The following is a 24,232-nucleotide window of genomic DNA, read 5'->3' on the forward strand; positions in this document are numbered from 1 at the left end:
TTGCTGTTATTATAATTTAACAATGTATAACAAAACCACAGTGCTAGTGCCACTCTGTAACATTATGTTGTTTTTAAACACACTGAATTGTTGCTCACTGATGGAAGAATTCTTATAAAGCACATCAGGGTGCAAATGAGACAAAGGTGAAATATAAGGAAGTTTCAACTGCCAGGTTAACATCATAGTCCTCTGAAAGTCAGTTAATACTGACCAATTAACAATGGTGAAATGGAAAAGATGTCTTAGTGAAGTGAATGGAACCCTCGAGTTAAAAGACTATAAAAAGAAGACAGGTTAGAGTGATGCAAACCAAACCTGGAATATATACATCATTATAAAAGTTCTTATAAATTTTACTTTTTACTTCATATTTCTATCTTGTTGCCTTTCCTTCATAACCACGGTGACAAGTGTGTGGCTGACAATACTAGTGTTTGGCATCTCTCTTCATTTCAGTTTACCCTAGTGGGAAAGGTTGTTATTTTAAGTTGAGGTAGATGAATGTACTCTCACTGTGTATGTTCCTTTCATTAAATCATGTAATTGTATCTCTTGTGTATCTGTAGAAGCTAATGACTGCAAGAAAATATGGCAATAAGGTTTCTCATACCTTTGTGTAGTAAGTTATCAAGACCTTTAGCTTTTTTTTTCCTATTTCACATTTTGAAGACCTGGGCCTTGGTCACTCTTCAAGTATAATTAAAATAGCAACATACATTGAGAAACAATGGCCGCTTTTTTATTCACATAACTTCACAGAATACAGTAATAAACCACTCAATTCACTAAGCATTAAAAACATTAACCAAAATTGCTCTCACCATGAGACAAGGACTTTACTATCAAGATTAACATCATATTCCCATGAGCTGAAGCAAACTTTTACTTAGAATGAACTTTCATAAAAATACATTGGGACAAATCTGTATTTTTTTTGTGTAGATTTTATTCTTGGAGATCATTAGAAAATATTCCCATAAACATTTCTCTTTCTCTTCAGTTGAAACACATAAAATAAAAATAGAATATTGTTCTGCAACATTTATTATTCAAAGCTGGCAACAGTACATGTACATGGTAATACTATTACTCTGCATTAAGACTTTTTCCTTACTTTATAGATGTATATTTTACCTCAGCATGCTCCCAGTATTTTCATAAACAGCAACCCCTTAAACAGCCACTGAAATAAAACTACCTCTACTGTTAAATACAGCTATTTAACAATTCACTACAATAAAACTAGAAATTCAGTTTACAAGTGTCAAAGAATACAATGTTCAGATGATACTACATCAGTTATTTTAACCATGAACATATGTAAATACTCCCAAAGTAATTTTGCCCAACCACCAAATGGCATTTTTCTCTTCTGAAAATTTCACAGGATCTTCAATAACCATAATCGGCTTTGAAATCCATTTCACAGTTCATCCAAAAACTTGTGCCTCCAGCAACAAAATAACTTTTGACACAATGCCTAGGCAATAAATTGGTACTGAATAAGATAGAAAAGTCAAATCCATCTAATGGGCAGCATCACTCCCTTCCTTCCTTGGGTTTTCCTAGGTTGGTTTCTGTCACAGTAATGGTCATATCATTCCCTTCTTAGTTTGTGAGATTTGATGAGATATGGAATGCATTATTTCAATGTCTGTCCTAATCCAGTCTCATAAAAGGTAAAAAATCTATACTTCAGTACGTTACTAATCATCAATACAGCTTGATGGTTAGATTTTCATAAATTTGCCATGAATTTAGCATCCCCAAGGATAAACCAGATATAACCATAGACATACTAGAAGTTTTCATATAGCTTTTAAGAACACTTATTCACTCTGACTAATCTTCTATTAGTCTCTGTATTAGGGATTAATAGATCATCATGATTAATACACTACATTTGCACAATGTTCTTGACACAAAATTTCTAAAAACACAATTTTAATAACTTGGTATAAAGTTTACTAAGCCCATTTTTCCTAACTCTCTTGGAGGATTTTTATGTCACATTTTGAAGAGATGTGTAGTTCAGAGTCAATGAAGAAAATATGACAGTGCCAAGATGCAATGCTGCCTTAAAACTCTTCTCTGATCTTGTTAAATCTTTCACACGTCTCATACACGATCAGAGAATTAACAGGATAATTCCACTTAAGCTCCTCACTTGCTTAAGCAGACATATATTCTTGCTCCAGAGTCAATCCATTCATAGTTGCTATTCTTTTATAGTTGTTTGTATTTCTACACATTTAGGGTTTAAGATCACAGTTCCAACAACATTTCTGTTTTAATAAAGAAAATAAAATGTAGGTGTCATATCCAAAAAAAAAAAAAAAAAAAAAGGAAAAGGAAAAGGAGAAAAGGGAATAAGAAACCAGAATACAACCTGAGACAGTAAAACATTTCAAATTGTTTCTTCGTAGAGTTTCACTCAACACACTGTCTCGGTCTTCCCATAAAAAAGTATGAGAAAACTATTTCTAAGGTCAATATTCCACAGTTCGGATTCTTATCTGCCATGATTTAAATGTCATAATTCAGATCCAGCTCTGCTCAAATGAGAACATGGACCTTAATATTGTTCATCAGATCTCAAGGCCACCCTCTCTCCTGGTTTGTGCAGGTCCAGTGACAATTTAATCATCTATACAAAAGGAAGAAATGCCAAAGGGAGAAACTAATTCTTATTTCTATACTCCTGGGATGCAACAGAACTCAAGTTCAATTACCTTCCAAGAGCACAGATAAGACTTTTAACCTTTGTCTCCACCTTCTATCCAGAAAACAAGAGGCTTAAGGGCAGTGTTACTTCCCCCTCCCCGTTTTCAGTATGTCCAGGTCTCCACATTGCAATGACAAAATACTAGCCACAGTAGTGGTTAAGACCTCACTTCATTTTTTAGTACCGACTGTCACAAAAACACTGCAATAATGTAAACGCAATATAGAGAAGGAAAGAAGAAGAAATGCAGAAATTCCCAAATCAGACAAACTGCACATACCTGGTATTTGTATGAAAATGCATTTCCAACAGTTCCAAAAAGCAGAACATCATCCCATTCCAACCTAACACAGAAACTGTGTTTCTTGTTGTTACAATGGGGAATTTTAGGTGTGTTACATAAGTCTGTATTCTTTAATTTTTTCAGTGCTTCACTGATTTACTGTTTTCTATGTTAGTCTAACAGATACTGCAACCTCCATGTCCTTGCTCTTTAAATTTGTATGTAAAATGACTTTCCTAAAACAAAGTCCAATGATAAATACCAACAGCATCACAACATCAAGAAAAACTTGCTACCCTGTAGGACTTCATTCTTCCCAGCTGTTCTCACTGTGCAATTAGTATGGAGCTGTTTTTTCACACCGGTTATATTTTTGCTTCAACAGTCAAATTACAACATGAAGCACTTCAGGCAAAGTACATTATTTCCTACTAATGTTTATGAGCTAAGATGACGAAATATTCATGCATGTGCTCAAAAACATCTCCACCATTGCAAAGCTCAAAGGGGTGAAAAAGAAAGTAAATGAGTTATCAGAACAACTCAGATAAGCAGAGCACTGATGGTGACTCACCCGAGTTGGGGTCAGAGTTGCCATCAGCTTCAGTCCTCTTGTCCGGTGATGCCTGGTCGTAGAATTCGTCCTGCGGCTGAACCAGAGGGAGAGGGTGTGAGATCAGGGTTCCACCACCCACCGGCTCGTGGTCTCCCAGACCACTGTCACTGCAGCTTTCCTGGGAGCCATCGGGGAGGTGAAATGTAACACGGCGCTGGGACTACAAAGAAGAGCACAGGACACGCTGATTAGTGCTCTTCTTTTCTGTTCTCCTGACTATTATTTTTTTTAAAAAAACTTTTGACAGACAAATAGATTTGTGGCAGTGCTTATGAGGCAGTCATTATTACCGTGTTTGCTTGTTGGGTGGTTTATTTTTTTTTTTGGCTTGCTTTTAGAGCAACCCAGGGAAGATGGCAGGCAGGAGAGCCAAATTTCAAAGGTCTGCACATGCTCATCTGTGAAATAAGCTTCTCATAAGAAAGTGATCACTAGGCAGGTATATTTCTCATAACTTTAAAAGCATGATCTATGAAAACTCTCTGAGAAGCAGAAACCATTGCAAACTGTTATAAAAAGCAAATGACACCAGAAAATGTAATAAGTATATATTTCTGAGTTTAAAACCTGTATTATCGTTGTTCATAGTGGAAAAAAAAGTCCACCAATTTAAAAAAACTAATAAAAATCATTGTAATCTTTCAGGAATAGAAGGATATATAAATACATATGTATAAGGATATTTAACTGATTTCAATTATTTAACATGTATACTTAGGATTGGTAACATATCTGTGAAATCACAGTGGTCAGCAAAGAATCACAGAATGCAATGATAGAATAACTAATTATCACTCTGGTCAGAGAAATAAACATAAATAGCACACACTTTGTTCAAAGCAACACAGTGAACGAGAGCCAGAATTACAAATTTTCCTGACCTTCTTAAAAAAAAACCCTACATTCATCTAAAAAGGAAAAAAAATCAGCAGTGTACACTTGGATTAGTTAACCATTATTGATTTTGAACCTCTCTCATCTGGAGAAATAATCTGACTTTGTGAATTGTGGCCACAGAATGATACAGTGATTCCCCATGAGCCTCAGAGCCAACAGCACTGCTGCAAACTGTTTAGCAACCGTGACTGTGGGAATCATGAAAGGAATATTACAGGTCTTCATGGATCAAAATACTGCATCTTTGATGCATCGGAAACAACTAGTTCAAGAGTTTCTCAAGAGAGTGATTAAATTAAGTTAAGCACATGTTCCCACAAAAATGAGTTTCAACAGCAGGGAGCCTGAGTGATCTGGTTAGCTAGATTGGTTTAGAATAAAGAAGAGATTCACAAAGTTTGCCTTAAGCTTAATAACTTTTTAGTTTAGTGGATACTTGCTTATCGGTATTAGCCATCTGAAAGTTATCAATTATAACTAAGCTAATCATTCAAGATTTCTACAGAGTCAGTAAAAAAAGGAACATCAGAAAGATACTACAACAGGTATCTACCACTAGTTACCAATTTTTAAGTAGTTAAAATTAGGTGTGTTCATCCCAAATCCAAGTAAGTTTTCCTGAAGTTAACAGAAAAAGCATCAGGCCTGGACACTCCTTTTTTTTTCCCTGAATCTCTTTTTTATGCACTTTTAATTTTTTTTAATGAGGAAAACCTTGAGTTAATAATAATAACTGTATGTTTGCTTATTAAAAACTATTTGTTAATGGTAATTGCTACCATTTTATATGATGATCAATATCCTCTACCAGGTTTCTTTTTATTCATCTCCCTTGGGTGGACATAGATACTTGATTAAGTCAATTTTGGATTACTGTGCAATTCAGTATAGAAATAAATGTAATACTATTTGCTCTTGGCTGTGATTTTATAATTAGCATATTGCTTTTAAGTTCCTTTTCTAGCTTTAGGATTAGAATACAGCTGTAGCAAAACCAAATAGATCCTTTGAGTCATTGCGTTGTATTCATTTACATCAACAGAAGACCTAACTCTATATACTATCACTAAGCAAACTTTTACCTCACACTTTATTACTTCTTACACACTTTATTACTTCTTCTTCTTTATTACTTCTTCTTACTTCATTCTAGAATTGCCACCCTGAACAATTTTTGGGGGAATCGCTAGAAGGCTCTTTCTCTTCAGTATTAACAAAATAGAAATATACCTAATACAGCTTAAAATCTTATTTTTCTGCATTTATTTTCAGTAACCCAAATTTAAAGCTCTGTTTTTCCAAAGTAAGAGTTTGTGTCACTAGTAAAATCAGTAAGAGGCACAGCAAAGAAGATCACTTTAGTTTTTTTAAGCTAAGACTCTATAAGAAAATATGAATGACTGACAAAATAAATCCTTAAAGTAAGCAAGGAGGTGAAAATTTGAATATAAGGTTATGTGAAATAATTAAACCCCTGTAATTAACTAGCCACCTAAATAAACAGAAAAATACATAATTACAGAAATGTCCAGTTTCATGAGTTACGTAGTAAAAATACTGACCTTAGGTAACAAAAGCTCCTCATACTAGCCCAAATCTGCTGTGACTGTATACTGACAGAGACCAGTCAGCCAGTGAAATGGCACAGGCCTAACAGTAATACTGGAAACTTCTTAGCTGATAGTGCTATAAATTTTTAAAGCCATACTTTAAACGATAAGGAAAAAAAATATATTGGCTTGGCTTTCTGAGCCTCCCACTGAGGACCCCACAAATCATAAAGGATTATAAAAATATCTGAAGGTCATGTAAACAGTGATCCAGTTCCAGAGATGATGAATGGACAGCATGCAGTTCATCAAACAACTTTAGACTAAGCTGTGCCATCAAAACAATGAGGGGAAAAAGCCTTCTACAAAGAGAGATTCAAAGGAAATGTTTAAGCTTAGGCATATTATATTAATTGCAAGGGAAAACTGTCACTCAACCTGCTGGGAGCTTATGACAGTGTTAAGTAATGTGATACGTGGCCAACTCCTCCAGCTGCCTGGTCCAGGACCCTCCTGCCCAGGTAATGGAGCCCAGCCCAATGCCTGGGGAGTGGCTCACACTTTCCCCTTTGCAGGTTCAACCAGTAGTGAAGCTGAACATGTTTCCCAGACACACACACACACACACATACACACAGAAGACACTAACAAGGCTCCATGGGTGCCCGACTTACCAGCTGGTCCAGCTTGATGCTCACTAGCAAACATGCAGCACTCACACACTTGTCCCAGAGGCACCCCAAACTCACGGGTCCCCCCAGATACCACTGCCTGATACCCCTGACCAGACCCGGGCACTCCTACTCACCGGCTGGTCCAGCTTGGAGTCTGCCAGTGACTACACACCCACATCCCCCACACACCCTGTTTGGGGAAGGTACATTCAACCCCAGCACCCAGCACACGGGCTGTGACTTGCAGCCACAATTCAGTGCTCAGCCCCTTGCTCATATATTGAATTTCTTCTCTCTATAATAGTATCAGGGACTCTCAGAAAAAAATCCTACTATATTTGTATTTACCTACTCCCTTGTACAACCAAATGCACCCTTGAATTCTTTGTACCTAAAGACAGAATCAAGTTATTCTGAGTAATGAGGTTTAGAGTTGGTACAACACTGGGACTAATGATAACAAGTAATTACAATTTTAATTATGCTACAACATATGCCAGATTATATATCGCATGAAGCAGGGTTATGGTTCAGGTACACAACACTTGGCCAAAATTCAAATCTAATATCTGTGACATATTCAATCATAAACCATCATTTGGGGGAGAGAGAAATAGGGTTTTCTTCAGGTTCTGAAAAGCATCTAGTCTTTATTTTTATTCAGGAAATAGCACATCATTGTTATTTGAAAACCAAAACTGAAAGGAAAATTCAATCAAAACAATATGATTTTAACTTGTGTCAAAGTAATTTCAATATATAACTCATAAAAATTTGGCTCAGTATCACCTATTGCAGCAGATTCTATCAAGCTCATCCAGATGAAGCATGACTTCACACCCACAACAGATACAGAGAAGAATTAATTCTGTAACTTACGTGGTGATAAAGGATAGCAAACTCTGGTGCTGATAAAAGGACAGTTCAAGCGTAATAGGAAAATAATTTTTTTCTGTTTTCAGACCAGGTAGTCAGACAGCCAATACTTTTTCTAATTATAGTAACAGCAAAAATTATATCAAATCAGCCACACATGAAACTGGTTGAGCTGCTTCTTTCTTGCTACAACAAAACCAAATTCATATCTAGTACTTTCTAACAATTATAATTTGTGGAATTACTGAATATAAGTAATATCTGTGGTACCCGACTATGCCAATAAGGATATCAACAAGATTTCTTGGTTGGAGGGGTGGAATGGATGGTAGAGGGTAGGGATATTCCTAATGTTATTGATCAAATACAGAAAAGTAGAACCTGTGCTTGACATAGCATATTGCATTTTTCTTAATTACAATGTTTTATTTGGAGATACTGATAACATTTGAAAAATATAATTTAGTCTCATATTATCATTTTCCCTTCCTCATATTCTGTCCTATTTTTCTCACTTCTGTTGTCTTGAAATGAGGAATTGCATAGTGCCCAGTGATAGGATAGATAGTAATGAGCACAAACTAAAACACAGGAGGTTCTGAACATAGGAAACACTTTTTACTGGGAAGGTGATTGAGCACTGGCAGAAGTGGTCCAGAGAGGTTGTGGTGTCTCACTCCCTAGAGATATTCAAAATCTGATTGGACATGGTCTTGGACAATCAGTTCTAAGTGTCCCTGCCTGACCAGGGGGGTTGAACTAGATGATCTCCAGAGATCCCTTCCAATCTAAACCATTCTGTGATTCTGTGAATTCTAAATTAAAATAAATAAAATCTATAAATACCTGTAGTAGTTTCATAACTTTCCAGTGCTGAAAAGATAATTTTGTACCAATGTGCTTTATTTCTGATGATCCTAGCTGAATAAAATATATTCTGACACTACAATTTGTAATTCCACTCCATACAAATCTATTTCTTTGAGAAGTGGTATAGAGCATCCTGAAATCCTTTCTTCAGCAAAAGAATTGGTAGGAATTGTACCTCAGCATGGATTTCTAGAAAAGATGGGCCAATACCAGTGAGGTTTGGGCACTGCTTGTGAGACTAAGCTTTCTGCTTCTACCTTATTTTCCCAGAAATCCTCAAACACAGACAGAAAGTGGGCTGGAAATAGTGTATGTTATTTTGTTGACCTGAGTGCTGAAAGTCTGAAGTAGAGGAAAGATCATGCCATGTGATATTGAGTGTTTGAAATGTTCTATGGCAGATGAGTTATGAACCGTGTTGGAAAGAGAACTTCAATGTAGGAAGTATAAACATGAGATTTCAAAACTGTTTGGTGCTTTCCATTGTATACTAGCTTCTAAAATTCATTTTACTTCCAATTATGTGCTTGAATCAAGTAGCAAGTTACAGAAATCAGCATTAAAAGGAACTTCTGCATAGTGAGATTCTTTTATTCTGAAAACCAGACTTTCAGGCTTTGTGCAACTATTGTATTGTTTTTGCTAATCAGGGATCCAAGAGATAATTATACTATTGTTCCATTGCTGAATGTCTCACAGGGACAGATTTGGCTACAGATCCTATCCATTGTTATAAAACAAGCTATAATTAAAAAAACATTTCTACACTGGGTTGTTGCAAATAGAACCTGCTGAATTTTAACCAACTGAGCTGGCTTCTGAGTTTACAAATCAGGTACTTTGAACAAAATGCCCTTTTCTCTACGCAATATAGTTGTAAGTTAAGAGCCTTGATTTCTATCCTTTATTTTCCAGACAGGCAGAAGTCACCATAACATTTGAGTCACAGCAAGGCAAATTAAGCTTTACAGAATGGGCCATATGTTTGCACATTAGAATATATATTCAAGCATGACACATCTTCAATTGTCATTGAGATCTTTTATTTCAGATATGGAAATTTTGCATTGACAAAAATTCTTCCCTTTCCTTTCTGAACTATTATGCCATACTTTGAGTTAAAATGACAAAGGAATATTATGAAGGAAAAACAAAGAAACATTCTGGGAATATTTTCCTTATGGAAAGATTGTTGATATGGAGGCTTAAAAGAGAAACTTGAATAAACAATTTACTTTATGGAAGATAAACAGAATATTCTATACATGACATACTTTACTGAAACTTAAAACCCACTCGAATAAAAAAGTCAAAGAAACATATTAAAATAAAATCAAGTGTAAACATTAGGCAAATACTCTAAAAACAATATGAATTGACGATGATGAAGAAGATGTTGTTTGCACAGAATTTTGAGAAAATATTGTATGAACACAAAATCTATGTTTCATCAGAGGTCTTCTGTGGAAGATATCTGTTTGATAAGGTTTGTTCCTCCCAGAATCAAAACAAAAAAGTGTGTAGTTGTAGTGCACCTCACAGGAAGGCCACAAAATGCCTTAAATAGAACTTCATATAATTCAGCTCAGTGATCATTTATACACACTTTCTTTTGAATTCACTCAAGCTTACAAAAGAATATGAATCTGAGATAAAATCACTCTACTTTCTTAGTAAAAGCCACTCTTGCTTCTCTCAGATAACCTTGCCTCAACTCTGTGTTATGTACAAATTGTGCAGTAGATTCCTACAATTTGCTAAGAAAAATAAAGTTATTTTTTTCTTGGCTGGATCTAAACTAAGCTTCCTTGTGTAGTCCCCATGGCAGTTCTTATTCAAGGATCTTACTTGCAACACAGGATAATCCATTCTCCATGCCCATCAAGACCCACAGAACAAAGTTAATGGAAATAGATAAGGTTTCTATCAATCTCTCAGGCTAAATGAAGAACAAAAAAAAAAAAAAAAAAAGTAATTCATACTGCATCTTCATGTTACGTCTTTGGTTTGGTATTTACTTGTTTTTTCCCCTAAGGTAACAAGGTTGGTATTGATTTCAGAATGTAAATTGTTATACCAGAGAATCATTTGATGTTTTCTGCTCAATTTCACAGTACTAAAATTTCATAGAAATCAGTAAATTACACTGTAGTATATTAAAAGGAAGCATAAATATAATCATCTATATTACCTCTCTCTTGTTACTTAGGCTGCAGAGAACTGATCTTTTCTTCAGGGTGAAAAATATTATCAATTACAGTCTTCCCATTGACTGGGGAGGAAATGACTGCTTGATGGTCCCAAACACATTTAAACATATTTTATTTTAAGTTTTGCCTTCCTAATATCCACTTAGAAGGCAAATATTAATTTTCCTAATCGGCATTGTTATCTATCTGTTCATCTTGACTGCAAGGTAAATTTGACCTAACAAGAAAGCTGAGTGTTGCAATTTAAACTAGTCTAAATCAGAGTATTACCTTGGGAGTCTGGCAAAATACTATTAAGTTTTCAACATTTTCAGTCTTAGCCCCCATCCTCCTGAATTAATTGTCTGAGACTCAGTAAATCAGTTCTAAGCCTACATTTATGCAAATTAATATCTCAGATGCATGGAAAGGCAAGTGGGGGGAAGAGATGGAAACTGCTGTACACAATAAAACAGAAAATAAAATAGCCAGCTATGCTACCAGTAAGCAGGTAAACTAATGTTCAGAAACATTATTCACCCAAATGGCTAGATGTTAGTAAACCACAGTTTACTATATTTATTACATGTTTCTTACCAGAAACTCTGTGGAAAATAACCCTGAGAAAGGATTAATTAAAAATGTAATGATTTTTTAGATACCTACTAAAAATTAGTGTTGCATCTAGGATTGTTTTCTAAACATATTTATAGTTAATGGAGAAAGAAGGGCAGCTCTGGTGAACATTCATGCCATCCTAAAAAATATAGGAGTGTAAAATAACAGTAAAATGCTTTTGTGAGGTGTATGTACTCAGTCACTGACTATAGATGACTAGGTAAACTTAGGACATGTATTAGAAGACTTAAGACAGATTAATTTTTTTGACAACTCTATTGTTATACTCCTTGACAGTAGAGAGACATGAAATATATAGTTTTCAAATTTTAATGCCCAAAGTTAACCTACCAGTAAGAAAAGGTAAATCTTGCACTACGTTCATAACTATTTAGGCACCTGAGTTTAGACATTCAACACTTGAAATTTTAGCTGCCATTAAGTATTTAGGATATAAGAACCTGAAGAAAGACATCTCACTGACTTATCTGTTCTGGAACATTTTATAAGAGCTTATTTGAATTACAGCATGCAAAGAAGCTCACATATAAACAATTTATTTGTCATAGGATTATATTTTATGTGATCTTTAGTAATTTAAAAACTTCAGTGATCTTTAATTTATTTGTTTAGTTTGATTTTGGTGATGAGCTCCTCCTAACAAGACAGATAATGCACATTATTAGTGCACTCAATTAAAGAAGTATTGCAGAAACACTATACCAATTATAACAATAACCAGCATAGCTTCTCTACACTCTGAGAAGTTTTACATTAGTAAAAGCATGTGTTGATCAATAACGTATACGAACTACCAAAATGTAGAAACAGCTGTTGTTGAAACTTTACAAGTTTAATTATAATAATAAATTGGCCCTGATTTACATTCTGTAAAACTCATCTAACTTCAGTAATGTGAACAGGGTAATAAAGCTTCTGTGTCTTTCTTTTAACTATAAATTATGTATTTAAATGTGAGAAGAAACAATAGAGAATATTTCATATCTGAGGAATGTACATTATCTGGAGGTTACTCATAAAAATAACCCTACTATTGTCATATATGAAAATATTGACTGCTATATTTATAATGTTAACATGAATTATGTTTACAGTATTTAATGAGTTACAAAAGTATTCCATCAACTAAGGTTTATTAATTGAATTGAATAAACTGTCACATGTGCTATCATGTCAATAATCATTCTTGATACTGCATCTTATTGTTGAAGCTGATAATTACTATGTTACAGAAGTGCTGTGTATTTATGCTTTCACCACTGTCAGTCACTACAGCAGATATGCAAAGTTATGCAGTACCAGGACACAGGAAACTTTCCAGTGATCTTCAGGAAAAAGAAAGATGTGATAAAAAAACCCTTTAGTATTCTGTTCCATTAGCATTCTTTAGTACAGCATATAACCTTGGAAATCAAGCAGGCCATGGCTCTTGTGAAAAAGTAGTAATCTTTTGTCTGTCCTTGCTCTATCTTAGAACTAACCTCAGGTTTTGAATATTTAATTTTCAATTGTGTATATAAGAGGAAGAAAAAGTACTTCAGAATCCACAGATTCAGCAGCAAATGGCCACTAGGAAGTTTTGTATCACAGGGCTTTAAAGGTAGTCAGATTAACACTGTTTTAAAAGGAAAAAAAAAAAAAAAGAAAAAGAAAATTTGAAGCCCTTTAAATGATCACACTCTAAAGCAACCAGTGCTTGTAGTGACATCATGATGTCAATCTTACTTTTATTTATGTGAGTTTGAGGAAATGCAGTTAAGATGATCATACTGCTCCTCACTACAGCAAGGATTAATATTTGCCTAAAAAAGCTGAATTCTCATAAAGATTCTAAGGATATCCTGCATTAACATGGGGGTGGGAGGAGGGCAAAGAAGGAGGCTCTCAATTTAGGGATGCTGTAGGGAGAATAGTATGTGAGAACATTGTCTCCTGAACTAGTACTAGCGCATGTAACGGGTATCTGTCACTGACAGCTCACTCAGTTACAATTAATTCTGAGTTAACAGTCATGTCTTCTCCTACAAGCATGGAAAGCAGAAACAGCAGCAGCATTGCCCTTTTAGGATAAGACCTTTTACATGCTATGATTCTAGAAAGCAGCTGTACATCTATTAACACAATGGACGCTATAGCTGTCACATTAGATAAATGGATCCACACTGGAAAAGCTGAAAGTGGACATGATTGTCAAGGATAATATGGTTAAGTTGGTGCATTCTGGGAAAGATGCAATTTCTATAATATTTTAATTTTGAAACTAATATTATTATCCCAATCGATTGCACAAACTATAAGTTAATTAAAACACCCCTGTTAAAACATATCTGCATCTCTACTAGAAAATGAACTAGACAGTAATGTATTTGAACCATACAAACCTATGTTTTTTTACCTGGGACAGGATGTCCTTAAGAACTGTTTGCCTAAGAGCAGATTACTAAATTTTTTTTTTTTTCTTATTTGAGTTCCCAAAGCTCTGGAGTTTTCATTTTGCATATGTAAACACATGCTACAGAAAATTAAAAAAAAAAAAAAAAATCCTCAGCTTTTCACTTAGGATTCTTCAGAGAACAATACATATTACAAATACTGACTACAAATTCTCCTTCCATCACATATAACACATATGTACATCTGCCTGGTAATATCTTATGTTGTCAAAGCTTGGAAAACTAATTCCACCAAGAATGTTAGGACTTTCACTGGATGAATGGGGTTTTTATTTTAATAATAGGTCTTTCATTCCCATGCCATGTTGGCTATTGGGGAAATACTCTGCTACATGAAATTACAGTCCCAAATAAGATGTAAAATGAAGAGTAAGCGTATTAAGGTGTTTCCACACAAAGAATTCCAGAAAAAAGCATAAAACACGCTTCAGCAGCTTAGCCAGTAAGACAGCTAAAACCTCATGTATTAACAAACAAGATGAAAAAAAGAAGGAGGCAAAATAAGGCCTCTTTGCACAGAAATCAGGTACACAGAGAAGACAGTGGTACTACTCTACTATCAAATCAGCAGACACTCTCAGAGGTATCTTACTACAAGATTAACTAGCTAGAAATGTATTTTATACTGGCCTCAAGTAGAAGTCAAATGAGAGCTCACAAGAATCACTATTATTATCAGACTTCATCCAATTTTCAGTATTTTCCACAAGTTACATAATGGCATGTTCTCAAGACATTAAAATTTATATGGAAAACAAGAACTCTGACTATCATCTGGATAGTTTTATAAAATGCTGCCAATGCCATGGATCCCTTTGGAATAAGCCAAAAGATAAGTTTGATAGTCCTTGTTCATGTTCTGGTGTTGGTCTAACCTAATTTGTGCCAGCTGAGTTTAACATTAGTAAAGTGAACTGACACTGGTGAATTTATTTTTTTCTTCCAGTGGTCTAAAAGAATAACTTCACAGAAGTCATTGACGTTACATCAACTGATGCTAATAACCACATACTTCTGGTTAGCTTCTATTGGAAACAGAGTCACTAAGTCACGTATCCAAAACTACAGACCTTCATTCGATCTTGGCCTGTGACTTCTCCAACATTATCTCTCTGCAAAACTAGAGAAAGCGGGACATTGGGCAGTTACTTTGAACAGAAACCATTTAGTGATTGATGCATATTTTTTTCATATTTACATACCAGCAAGTTTCTCATTTCACAGAATTTGTTGGATGCCATCACCTTTGATCTCAGTGTTTAAAACTGATGGACTTATTTGTGCACTTTCCACCTACAGCCCATGATCATGTCTATTAATACAGATAGCCAAAGACTGCTGACTTTTGAGCCCAACATTTACTAACATTTCAAGGGTAATTTATATGTATTTTGTAAATGCTAGCTTTTCATTAGGCAAACTGACAAGTACGAACTTTCTGTTTCACATTTTTTTTAGCCAGTAATATTTATTTAAATAAAAGCATGAAAAACACAGAGCCACAAAGGAATGAAATTGCACTTCACAAAAACATTGTAAATGTATTTGCACATGCCCTGTCTGTTTTTGTTTTACAGATAATATTTTAAAAAGAAGTCCAAAGAGGTTGTATCTAAACCTAGACCAATGGTTTATGAGTATTGCTGTTATGTTCTGATACATCCTACGTTACATTACTACAGAACAGACAGGACACATTTGTGAGTGAGAATACAGCACTAGAACAATTATCTATTTATGGGCAAATTGAACTGAGTTGCACTGTTGTTTCAATAGCAATTTCTCACACAGCAATAGATCAGGATCCTTCTCATATGTACTACTATGACAGATGGAAGGAAATGCATGGTGGCACTTTGAGATTTAAGGTGTTATCAAACTGTAGAATACATCACAGAGCTCAGTGCCTGTGGAAGCCACCTTATCTCAGCGTTCACAGGTTGACAAGGCACTTAAAGAATGCATCCAAACCCCCTGGTTTGATCTCTATTGTTGACAGATCACAGATATGGAAGTCTGAGATATTTCCACAGAAACTGCAAGTAGGGTGATAACTAGTCGAAAATGGCAGATTACCACACCTACTTCAGCAAAGATCTGAAAATGGAAGGGGTTTTTTTAGACAGAATGAGCAGAGGAAGATGTCATTACTACACTACAGTTACTAATAATACAAAAAAGCAGTGAAAAGAGCAGGCAAAATGACTTCAAGGCTGAGTAAATCCTCTGAAATGGAGACTTCAATACTTGCTCACACAATTTTGAATTTAATTTGTAGAAGGAATAAACATGGGCCTATCCTAGAACCTAGCAAAATCACTGGAGAGTTTCCTGATGATATCGATGGGATTAGGATTGGTTTATCAGCATTTTCATTATCACTAAAACTAATAAAATCCCAAGTTTTTCTTGTCATTTGACAGTCATTGTTCTGAGTGTTTCTGACTTTACCATCCTTTTTAATCTAAATTATGTTATTCACAGATATTATCTTTTTTTATTGAAGACACTCACCATATATAATCTATTCTTTTGTTTTGTAGTGTTGGATTTTCTTTTCCAATGTGTGTTAATAATTGTTCTTCAGATATAAAAATTTAAATCTGATTATGGCTTCTTAAACAAGCTCTAAGTATATTAAATAATCATTTAAGTTTGACATTAAGTGTTTTGTGTGTCAGGTTTTTTTGTGTGTGAGCAGATTCCATGCTTGATCTTCCTACACCTACAATCAATTAAATACATAATCTTTTAATAGCCTATCTCTCTAGTTTCTAAATGGAGTTCAAATTCTTATGTGTAATTAATAAACTATATATGAAGCATGCCCTCAACTTCTGAATGGCCAAAAAAATCTATTCAAAAATTATGCAGAAGTCAAAGTGAGATTGACATTTCAGTATGAAATGACAGGCATGTTTCATTAAAGGCCAAATCCTGCAGTTATTCTTCAGAAGGTAATGTAGGCCTTGCACTGCACTGAGGATTGTTGATTTCACGGACAGGTAATTCCATTAATGCCTCCATTATGCAAAGACAGACTGGCCAAGCTACTAAAGTGTGAAGCACACATCACATTTGGCCAGACCAGTCCTCATTTACATTCAGGTTATAGAATAGCCATAGAAATCCCATTTGGAACTGATGTATTCCCTTTGATCCTTAAACCAGTACACACATTGCACCAAGGCAGAGTAAAAACAGCTGTAACAATGTACTGGAGAAAAGCAGCAGGTAGGCTTATTAGATCAGTCTTTTTGGTAGCAGGCATTGCTCTGGAAGATTCCTGAAACTGAGGAAAAAAGCAGACATGACTACATTTGGATAACGGTTTATCACAAAATTATTTTTTTTTTCCATGGGAATAGCCATGCACAATATTTCTCGTAACTAATTTTATTGAAATAAATTTAATCAAAATGATTTAATAATTAATCCAGCATCTAATACAAGCAAAAGGCTAAAACATGTATATAACAGTATAGAGAAATGTCTTTGTGTACTTTGAAAAAGACCAGAGGGTATGGGCTTTATTTTGTAAAGGCAAGGTTATTTATCATTGTTTCTTAGGAAAATGCATAGTTCATCTCTAGAATTGAAACTAGAAACCTGCTGGATAACGTATTTTGAATAGTAGTCCTAATAACAACAGTAAAAGTTACGAAAATAATCCAACATCAAACTGTACATAGTTAACTTCATAATGAGGAAGCCAAATGTTTCCCACACTAGTTAAAAATTGATATGGTACATGCTCTGGGTTGACAGATGGAAGAAAAAGAAAGACAGATGTGCTCTAATTTCTTGAATTTTTTTTTTTTTTTTTTTTCCATAAGATGACTATCAGTCATAGATAAAACTGTTTACTCGAGAACACTCTCTACAGATACTCATCAGAGCAGTATTGCCAAATATCCTCTAGGACCTTGCCCACTAGTATCATCTCAAATGATCTTAAGTAACAAGCAAAATGTCTAACAGCTGGCACTTTCATTAGAAATGGCAAAACACCAACCAGGTCCAGTTTGTACAGCCCTTGTAGAGGGGACCATATGGAATGCTAGCCTGAATCTTAACAATTAAAATCAGGGGCCAGGTCAGACAAGTAGCTTCTTAAAGAATTCATGATACTGAGTTTCTAAGCTAAACTGAAAATGACATCGAAGCTAACATGTGAGAGGATGTAAGTAGTCACTCTCACCCAGGGGAAGGAGAGTGATCATGTGATTAAAGTACAGGACATGGAGTTAGAAGACTGACACTGTGACAGATTTCATGTGTAATAAAATGTAAGTCACTGTAATCAATAGAAAGTTTCCAATTAGACTCAGAATCAGGTACCTGGGGTCTATCTTCCATGTACTGAGAACCTCTTGACGATGGCCGGCTGCTGTCAGCTGCCAGTGATGTGAAACACTCAACATTTTTGCTTATTGATAAGTGGGAAAGATCACTGCCTTTTTTCAGCTAGGCATGATGCTTATGAAAGCTAACATGATATTTGCAAATGAATTTAAGATGCTCAGACAGCAAATGCTATCCAAATAATAAATATTTTATTATTTTATAATTTGAGGTAGAATAAATGTGTTTATAATTTCCATTTACTTGATTATAAAAGGTTTAACACTGAGCAGGGGAAAGATGGAAGAGGAAACAGAAGAGTGGCACTGTGAGAGGTAATACTCAAATAATATGTGAAAGAATGTTGTTCCCTCACAAAATTTACAATCTGATTGAAAACTGGGTGAAGTAAAGACAACAAGAGAGGCATGGGGAAATATCAAAGGTAGTAGCAACAGCTCCATATGATTACTATGGTTAGCTATGTGTCCTGCTTGATGGACTTAAATCATTATGCTTTCTGGTTGTTTCTGGAGATATACCTTCCTTCCTTCAAAAAAAAAAAAAAAATCCTTTGTTTCTTTTCATAACCTATTGCTCTTTTCTTTAATCTTCTAATTTAACTTTTATGATGATGACTTTAAGATATTTCTTTTCATGTTTTGATTTTTAAAACAATAGCAAATAGAAATTACGTTTACTTCTCCCTGCTTTAGACATCTTCTTGCAAAATCCAGTAGTCATCTACCTGAGAACAGCTAGGGCACCTTTGAGAAAATAAACATAAGAAGTAAAGGTGAGAACAGAATATTCTGCATAAACACTTCTATTAAATGGCTGTGAAAATACCTAAATGTAAGTTTTCCAATAATTGCAGAAGCTATTTTAATCTCAGAAGAGGTCATTAGTGTTTGATACCACTCAGCTCACTGTGTTTACAGGCTATCCTTTACTGCCATTTTAAAGATATTCTTAACTAAGATGCCTTCAAATATACAAAAATCATTGCTAAAATGATATGATACTATACATGAGTAGTCCAAGTGAAACCACAGAACTATTAATTTCTAGAAAAATATGAATAGTTATATACCCTGCATGATACAGACATTTATCTGTGATAATATCCAAATATTGTTTATATAATTAATGGTGAGAAACTCCTCCAAACCAGCAACTCAGAAACTGCTTTATTTGATCATGATTTCTATCTAAACTTAAATATGACAAATGTGTATGTTGTGCCAGCCTCCAGAATAAATAATTCAAATGGCACCAGTGACAATTTTCACTAGTAGCTATCACAAAGATCCTCTGTGTTTACTTGTGATTGTGTTTCATTTCATATTGAGATGATTAATCAGAGTAAATGTCTTTATTTTCTGCTGTTTTAACTTCAAGAAATTATCTCTTCTGGTTTTATCCTATTATAAGGATCGTTACAAAAATGGGAAACAATTAACACTGGGTTTAATGCGTGAATGCCATAGAGCTGAAGTAATTGCACTCAAGGTCTGCTAACTTTTTAATCAGGCATTTGGTTGCAAGCTGCTCACGATTGATTCTGAGAGAAGAACTAACACAATCTAGGCAGCAAAAGCAGGTGTGCCAAAAAAGCAGACGTGTTGGCAAAACCAGTGAAAGAGTCTAGAGGGTAAAAGAAACACAAACTAACAGAAAATTCTTCTTAAAAGACTTTTGCTTGGGATCCAGTCATAGATGAGTGAAATTAATTGAGGCAAATGAGCATAGAGAGAGGTTTTTGACCAAAATAATTAAGAAATATGAACAGTAAAACCACAAAAGCTCAGCCTAGAGAAGACTTGCCAGTCAGAATCTTAGTGAGCAGAATTAATTAGATTGGGGAGTTGAAATTTTCACATGTATTTTGCTACATAAATAAATAAGAAATACCATGAGAGGTTTCTGGAATTACAATTAGAACACTTACTATTCTCAGCATTTATGCTTTGTTTGGGAGAAAAGAACAGAACCATTTTTATTTCTATTCATTAAAAATATTTTTTTTTTATTTTCTCTAATAAATCTATTCTCCATGACTAAAAGAGTCTTGAATTCAAAAGTGCTTACACAGCATAGAACTGGGTGCACTTATAAATTACATGTGTTAATGAAGACAATAGCTACACACACATATCTCTGTAGAATCAAATTATGTCAAAGAAGCAAGTGTATTCACTTGCAAGAATATAGTCTAAATGAAGATTGCATGCTTACATCACTTTTCAAGTGAAAGTACCCCTCCCTGGTTCATATACAGCATTATAACAGAAAGCTCTTTTCAGGATTGCCCTTAAGGAAAATTTTGTTAGATTTATGTTTGCACACTATCTTTGAGGTTTGTATTTGGGTTTTTGAATCAATATCTTTCCGTAACTCATCTATGTACTTAATTTCAATTATCTTGTCACACTTTTATGCTAAATCCATAGTTTATATAACCTTATATAGCAGTTCTGCATCAGAATCTTGACCAAACTCCCCCAAACTTCTAGATTAGAAGTAGAAAATCATATTGATATTAAGGTTCTGACCCTAGTTAGCACAAATCAGGAAAAATCTTACTTGTGAATGGTAAACACCATCCATCTTGGTAAAAAAAATCTCAAAACCTAGATAATAGGTAATGCAAGAGGTTTGGAGGGTTTTTCTCAGAGGTATCTCTGAAAACCTTGTACAGATAACAGTTTTTAAAAGACTGACAAGAAATAGGATTGAGCTGAAACCCAGGCATTTCTAAAACAAAAATATTTTGCAAAATCCTAATCCTTCTGCCTATCAACAATTTCCCTGTAAACTCCAGAAAAAGGTTTCCTATCTTTTTGGCACACTCTGGTGAAGAAATGACTACCAAGTCAGCTTCCATGCTTTGCTATTTCTAAGGCAAAGCAGGCAATCATGACTTAGACCCAGACTAGTATGTTATGTTAGAAGTAAGGGTATCTAAATATTGTCCTATACTACAAGTGAATCCTATCAAGTACAATGTGTATGAATTAACTTAGATAGAGTCACATTATAGAGATGTTCACATCAAAACATATGGATCCACCAGTGTCACTTCAAATTCTTTTAGAGTTAGCTGCATACAGAAGTGGTATGATATCAGAAGCTTTAATCATTGCTCTATTTGATTTAATCAATATCATCATCTATTCTGAAATTGTTTACCAACACTGGAAAACAGCAAGTTGCAGCAGCATGACCATCAGTACAGGTAAATAGCAAGGATAGCTTCTAACTAAGGCAGATGACTTGAGATGCCTAAAAGATTTTCTTTCTTCCAATGACTAAATGGAAGTGATTTTGCAAAGCAATATCCAGTTCAATGGCCACTATCTCGCCCTGGGATAAGTATGGAAGAATAGTCACATATTTGTGAATCTGCCAACACTCCAGTGACAGCTTTGTTTCTTTCACCTTCTTTCTAACAGCTATCACTCAGTCACTCTACTGTCTGTCATCTGCAGGTGAAGGGTTTCACAGAGATGAAAGACAGTGGTCTGGCACAGGGCCACTCACATACTCTCACAAATAGACCCTTAATCATAAGGGACTTTCACATTTCTCTGATCTGGGAGCAATTCAGGATAGATGCCAGAAGGAAGAAGAACAAAGAAACCAGCATTTGAAAATTCCCTCAGTGGCTTAATAATACTGCTGAGATGGCTTTTGCCAGATTAAACAGACATGCTTCTTTAGACCCTAAATATTGCTCCGAAACTAATTCCCCAAGCATTGTCCAGAGTTTAACAGGGGTTGGGATATCGACAATCAAACTTTGAAGTAATTCTTCAAATTCCAGTGGAGTTGGCTGCAGAGACAGCTAGAATATTCAGGTCTTTCCAGGCCAAGGAGAGAGAGGGCAGTTTGATTTCTTTGCAATTGTTGTCTTTAAAGCACTTGGACAAAGCAATTCCAACACAACAGCTTATTTCTAAAACACTTTAAAGTAAAGGATAGGTGTGGGGGGTAGTGAACTAGCTGATATTTTTTAATGGTGCCTACATTCAGCACAGCACTCTGACACTTTAGGAGAACTCTACAGGAGCTGCAATACATTAGTGAAGCCTGACAGGGTAAAGATCTTCCTTCACTTGCCATTTTGTTTTGAAGTGACAAGAAAGCCACAGGCAATAGAGTATTTCAAGATGAGGATTCTATCTGATACTCACATAAGGCATCACTGAATGCAATCCTTTAAGTGATGTCAATAATACAAATCATAACTGTGTATAGGCAGAAAAAAAATCTTTTAAAAATCTTAGAAGCAGCATATTTTTAACATGGCTAATGCTTTAGCTTCCTACATGCCAATACTCACCTACATAATTCCTCTGAGACACACTCAAATGTTAAAAGACCCCATTTGCCTATCTATGTTCATTCAGTTGAACACTCAGCAGGATCACTTTCTTGTGATGTTTCTAGTACTTGAGTTAATTTTATTACACTCTGTGAGATATTCATCATAAAGAAATATCAGGATATCAAAATGCAATGTAATACTTAATTCCAGTCCACTTATATGGCTGAATCAAATTAATGTCAACCTGGAAATTTGCTCTGAGTTATTAGTGAATATATTCACTCCTTCCAGGCCCTTATCAGCTTCTACAGAATCTAAGCTTTTTTAAAAATTCTGAAAAGAATGTCTCAAAACTATAAACTGAATGAAGGCAACGCAGTACTTGCTTTCTAAATCAGCACACAGACAGCTGGAGTGCCGCTGCTGTAACCCAAAGATTTGACAGGCTACAGCAGAGTTAAAACTGATAAGAGCCTTTTGTCATATTTTCCTGCTGCTATTCAAAACTCTCTGAGCAGTAGGAGGCTGACGAGAAGGAGGTTAATTTTGCTCTGCAGCAGTTTAGACTATAGAAGACTGAAGAAAGTAAACAGTATAGGACTGCTGCTTCTCTCCTATAAATTGCAGCCCATACGATTTGGGGGAGATGAGTTAGCAAGGCAGCTACTTTTTCAACCAGACTTCATAATGTCATTAAATGTGGCTTCTTTGTTTGTGATTTTTTTTTTAATTTCTTAATTTATCTCCTTTTATCAGTAAAAATACAGGAAAACAAGCCTGAATATCAATTTTAATGTATTACATTATTCCAGAATACAGTCATTTATGGAGAAACAACTCTTTCTGTTGTCTTTTGGAGCAAGATATAAGAAGCAATAGTTAGACTGCCATGGGGACATGGGCTAGATCTCTGCAGAGCATGCAAGGCATGTACATTATGACCAGGGAAGTGACAAGGAAGCTGAGTCTAGACCTAAAAACATAACAGGAGATGACTGAAACTGGACAGAAAGAGAAAGATTTGAGTCAGGGAAGCAGACTGAAACTTACAGGTAGGAAAGAAGAATGAAATGAGAGGCAGCACAAAGATAGTGGATAAGACCAAGGCTGTATGACAAGCCAAGGGCAAAATAAGAATAGATATCAATTCTAATTTACCAGTGGTAGAAGAGGAAGGTGGTGAAAGGAAGCAGATGTTACAAGGAACTGGGAGAAAAGCCTCTAGCTGGCCTTCACAGTTAAGACTAGGAAATGGGTGGAAGAGACAAGGGGAAATCCACTGAAAAAAACAACTGTCTAAGAGAAAACACTCCCTGATTGAGTGCAGTGGGACAGAAGTCCTGGGAATGAATGAAAATTTACTAGTGAATAGTATTATAGTGATCAGAAACGGATCATTTGTTTCAAATCTAGGTATTAAAAGATACAGGTTAAAGGATTAAAAAATGCCCATGGGAAGGCCTATATGATGAATCCCACTCTGAATTAGATTTTGTCCTGATCTTCACAATACAAAACGTGTATATGGTACTAGGGAAATTGTTACACTTCCTACAAAGAACCAATTGGTGTGAAAATAATAGGCTACTTTTCAAGTCAGTAGAGAGAAACGGGATTTTGCCAAGGATGCCATGTTTAAGACATCATCCTTGAGATGGGATGAATCACTTCCTGTCAGTGCTACTTACTTTCCACTGACTAAAACCAATGTCTACATAACATCCTCTAAGGAAGATGAAATGTTACTGAAGTCAGGTAACTTCACCTTTAATTTCTGTTCTTT

The 24,232-nt window shown here is 35.1% G+C and overlaps 1 protein-coding gene across 6 annotated transcripts in view; it reads right to left on the reverse strand.

The window, feature by feature from the left end:
• PCDH9 (protocadherin 9) overlaps window positions 1-24,232 on the reverse strand; it is a 694,240-nt gene that overhangs the window by 248,605 nt on the left and 421,403 nt on the right. For 2 of the 6 annotated variants that reach the window (XM_033004115.2, XM_033004114.2), the window contains one exon: window positions 3,586-3,661. The exons of 1 other annotated variant lie outside the window; for it this stretch is intronic. In XM_033004115.2, coding sequence (XP_032860006.1) covers window positions 3,586-3,661 — 76 coding nt within the window. Of the gene's footprint in view, window positions 1-987; window positions 2,289-3,585; window positions 3,788-24,232 lie in introns of those variants that run through there. 3 more of the 6 variants (XM_033004113.2, XM_033004112.2, XM_033004116.2) reach the window with 2 other exon arrangements.

The sequence above is a fragment of the Tyto alba genome, unplaced genomic scaffold (genome assembly GCF_018691265.1).
Source record: "Tyto alba isolate M040663 unplaced genomic scaffold, T.alba_DEE_v4.0 Super-Scaffold_45, whole genome shotgun sequence".
NCBI classification, from domain to species: domain Eukaryota; kingdom Metazoa; phylum Chordata; class Aves; order Strigiformes; family Tytonidae; genus Tyto; species Tyto alba.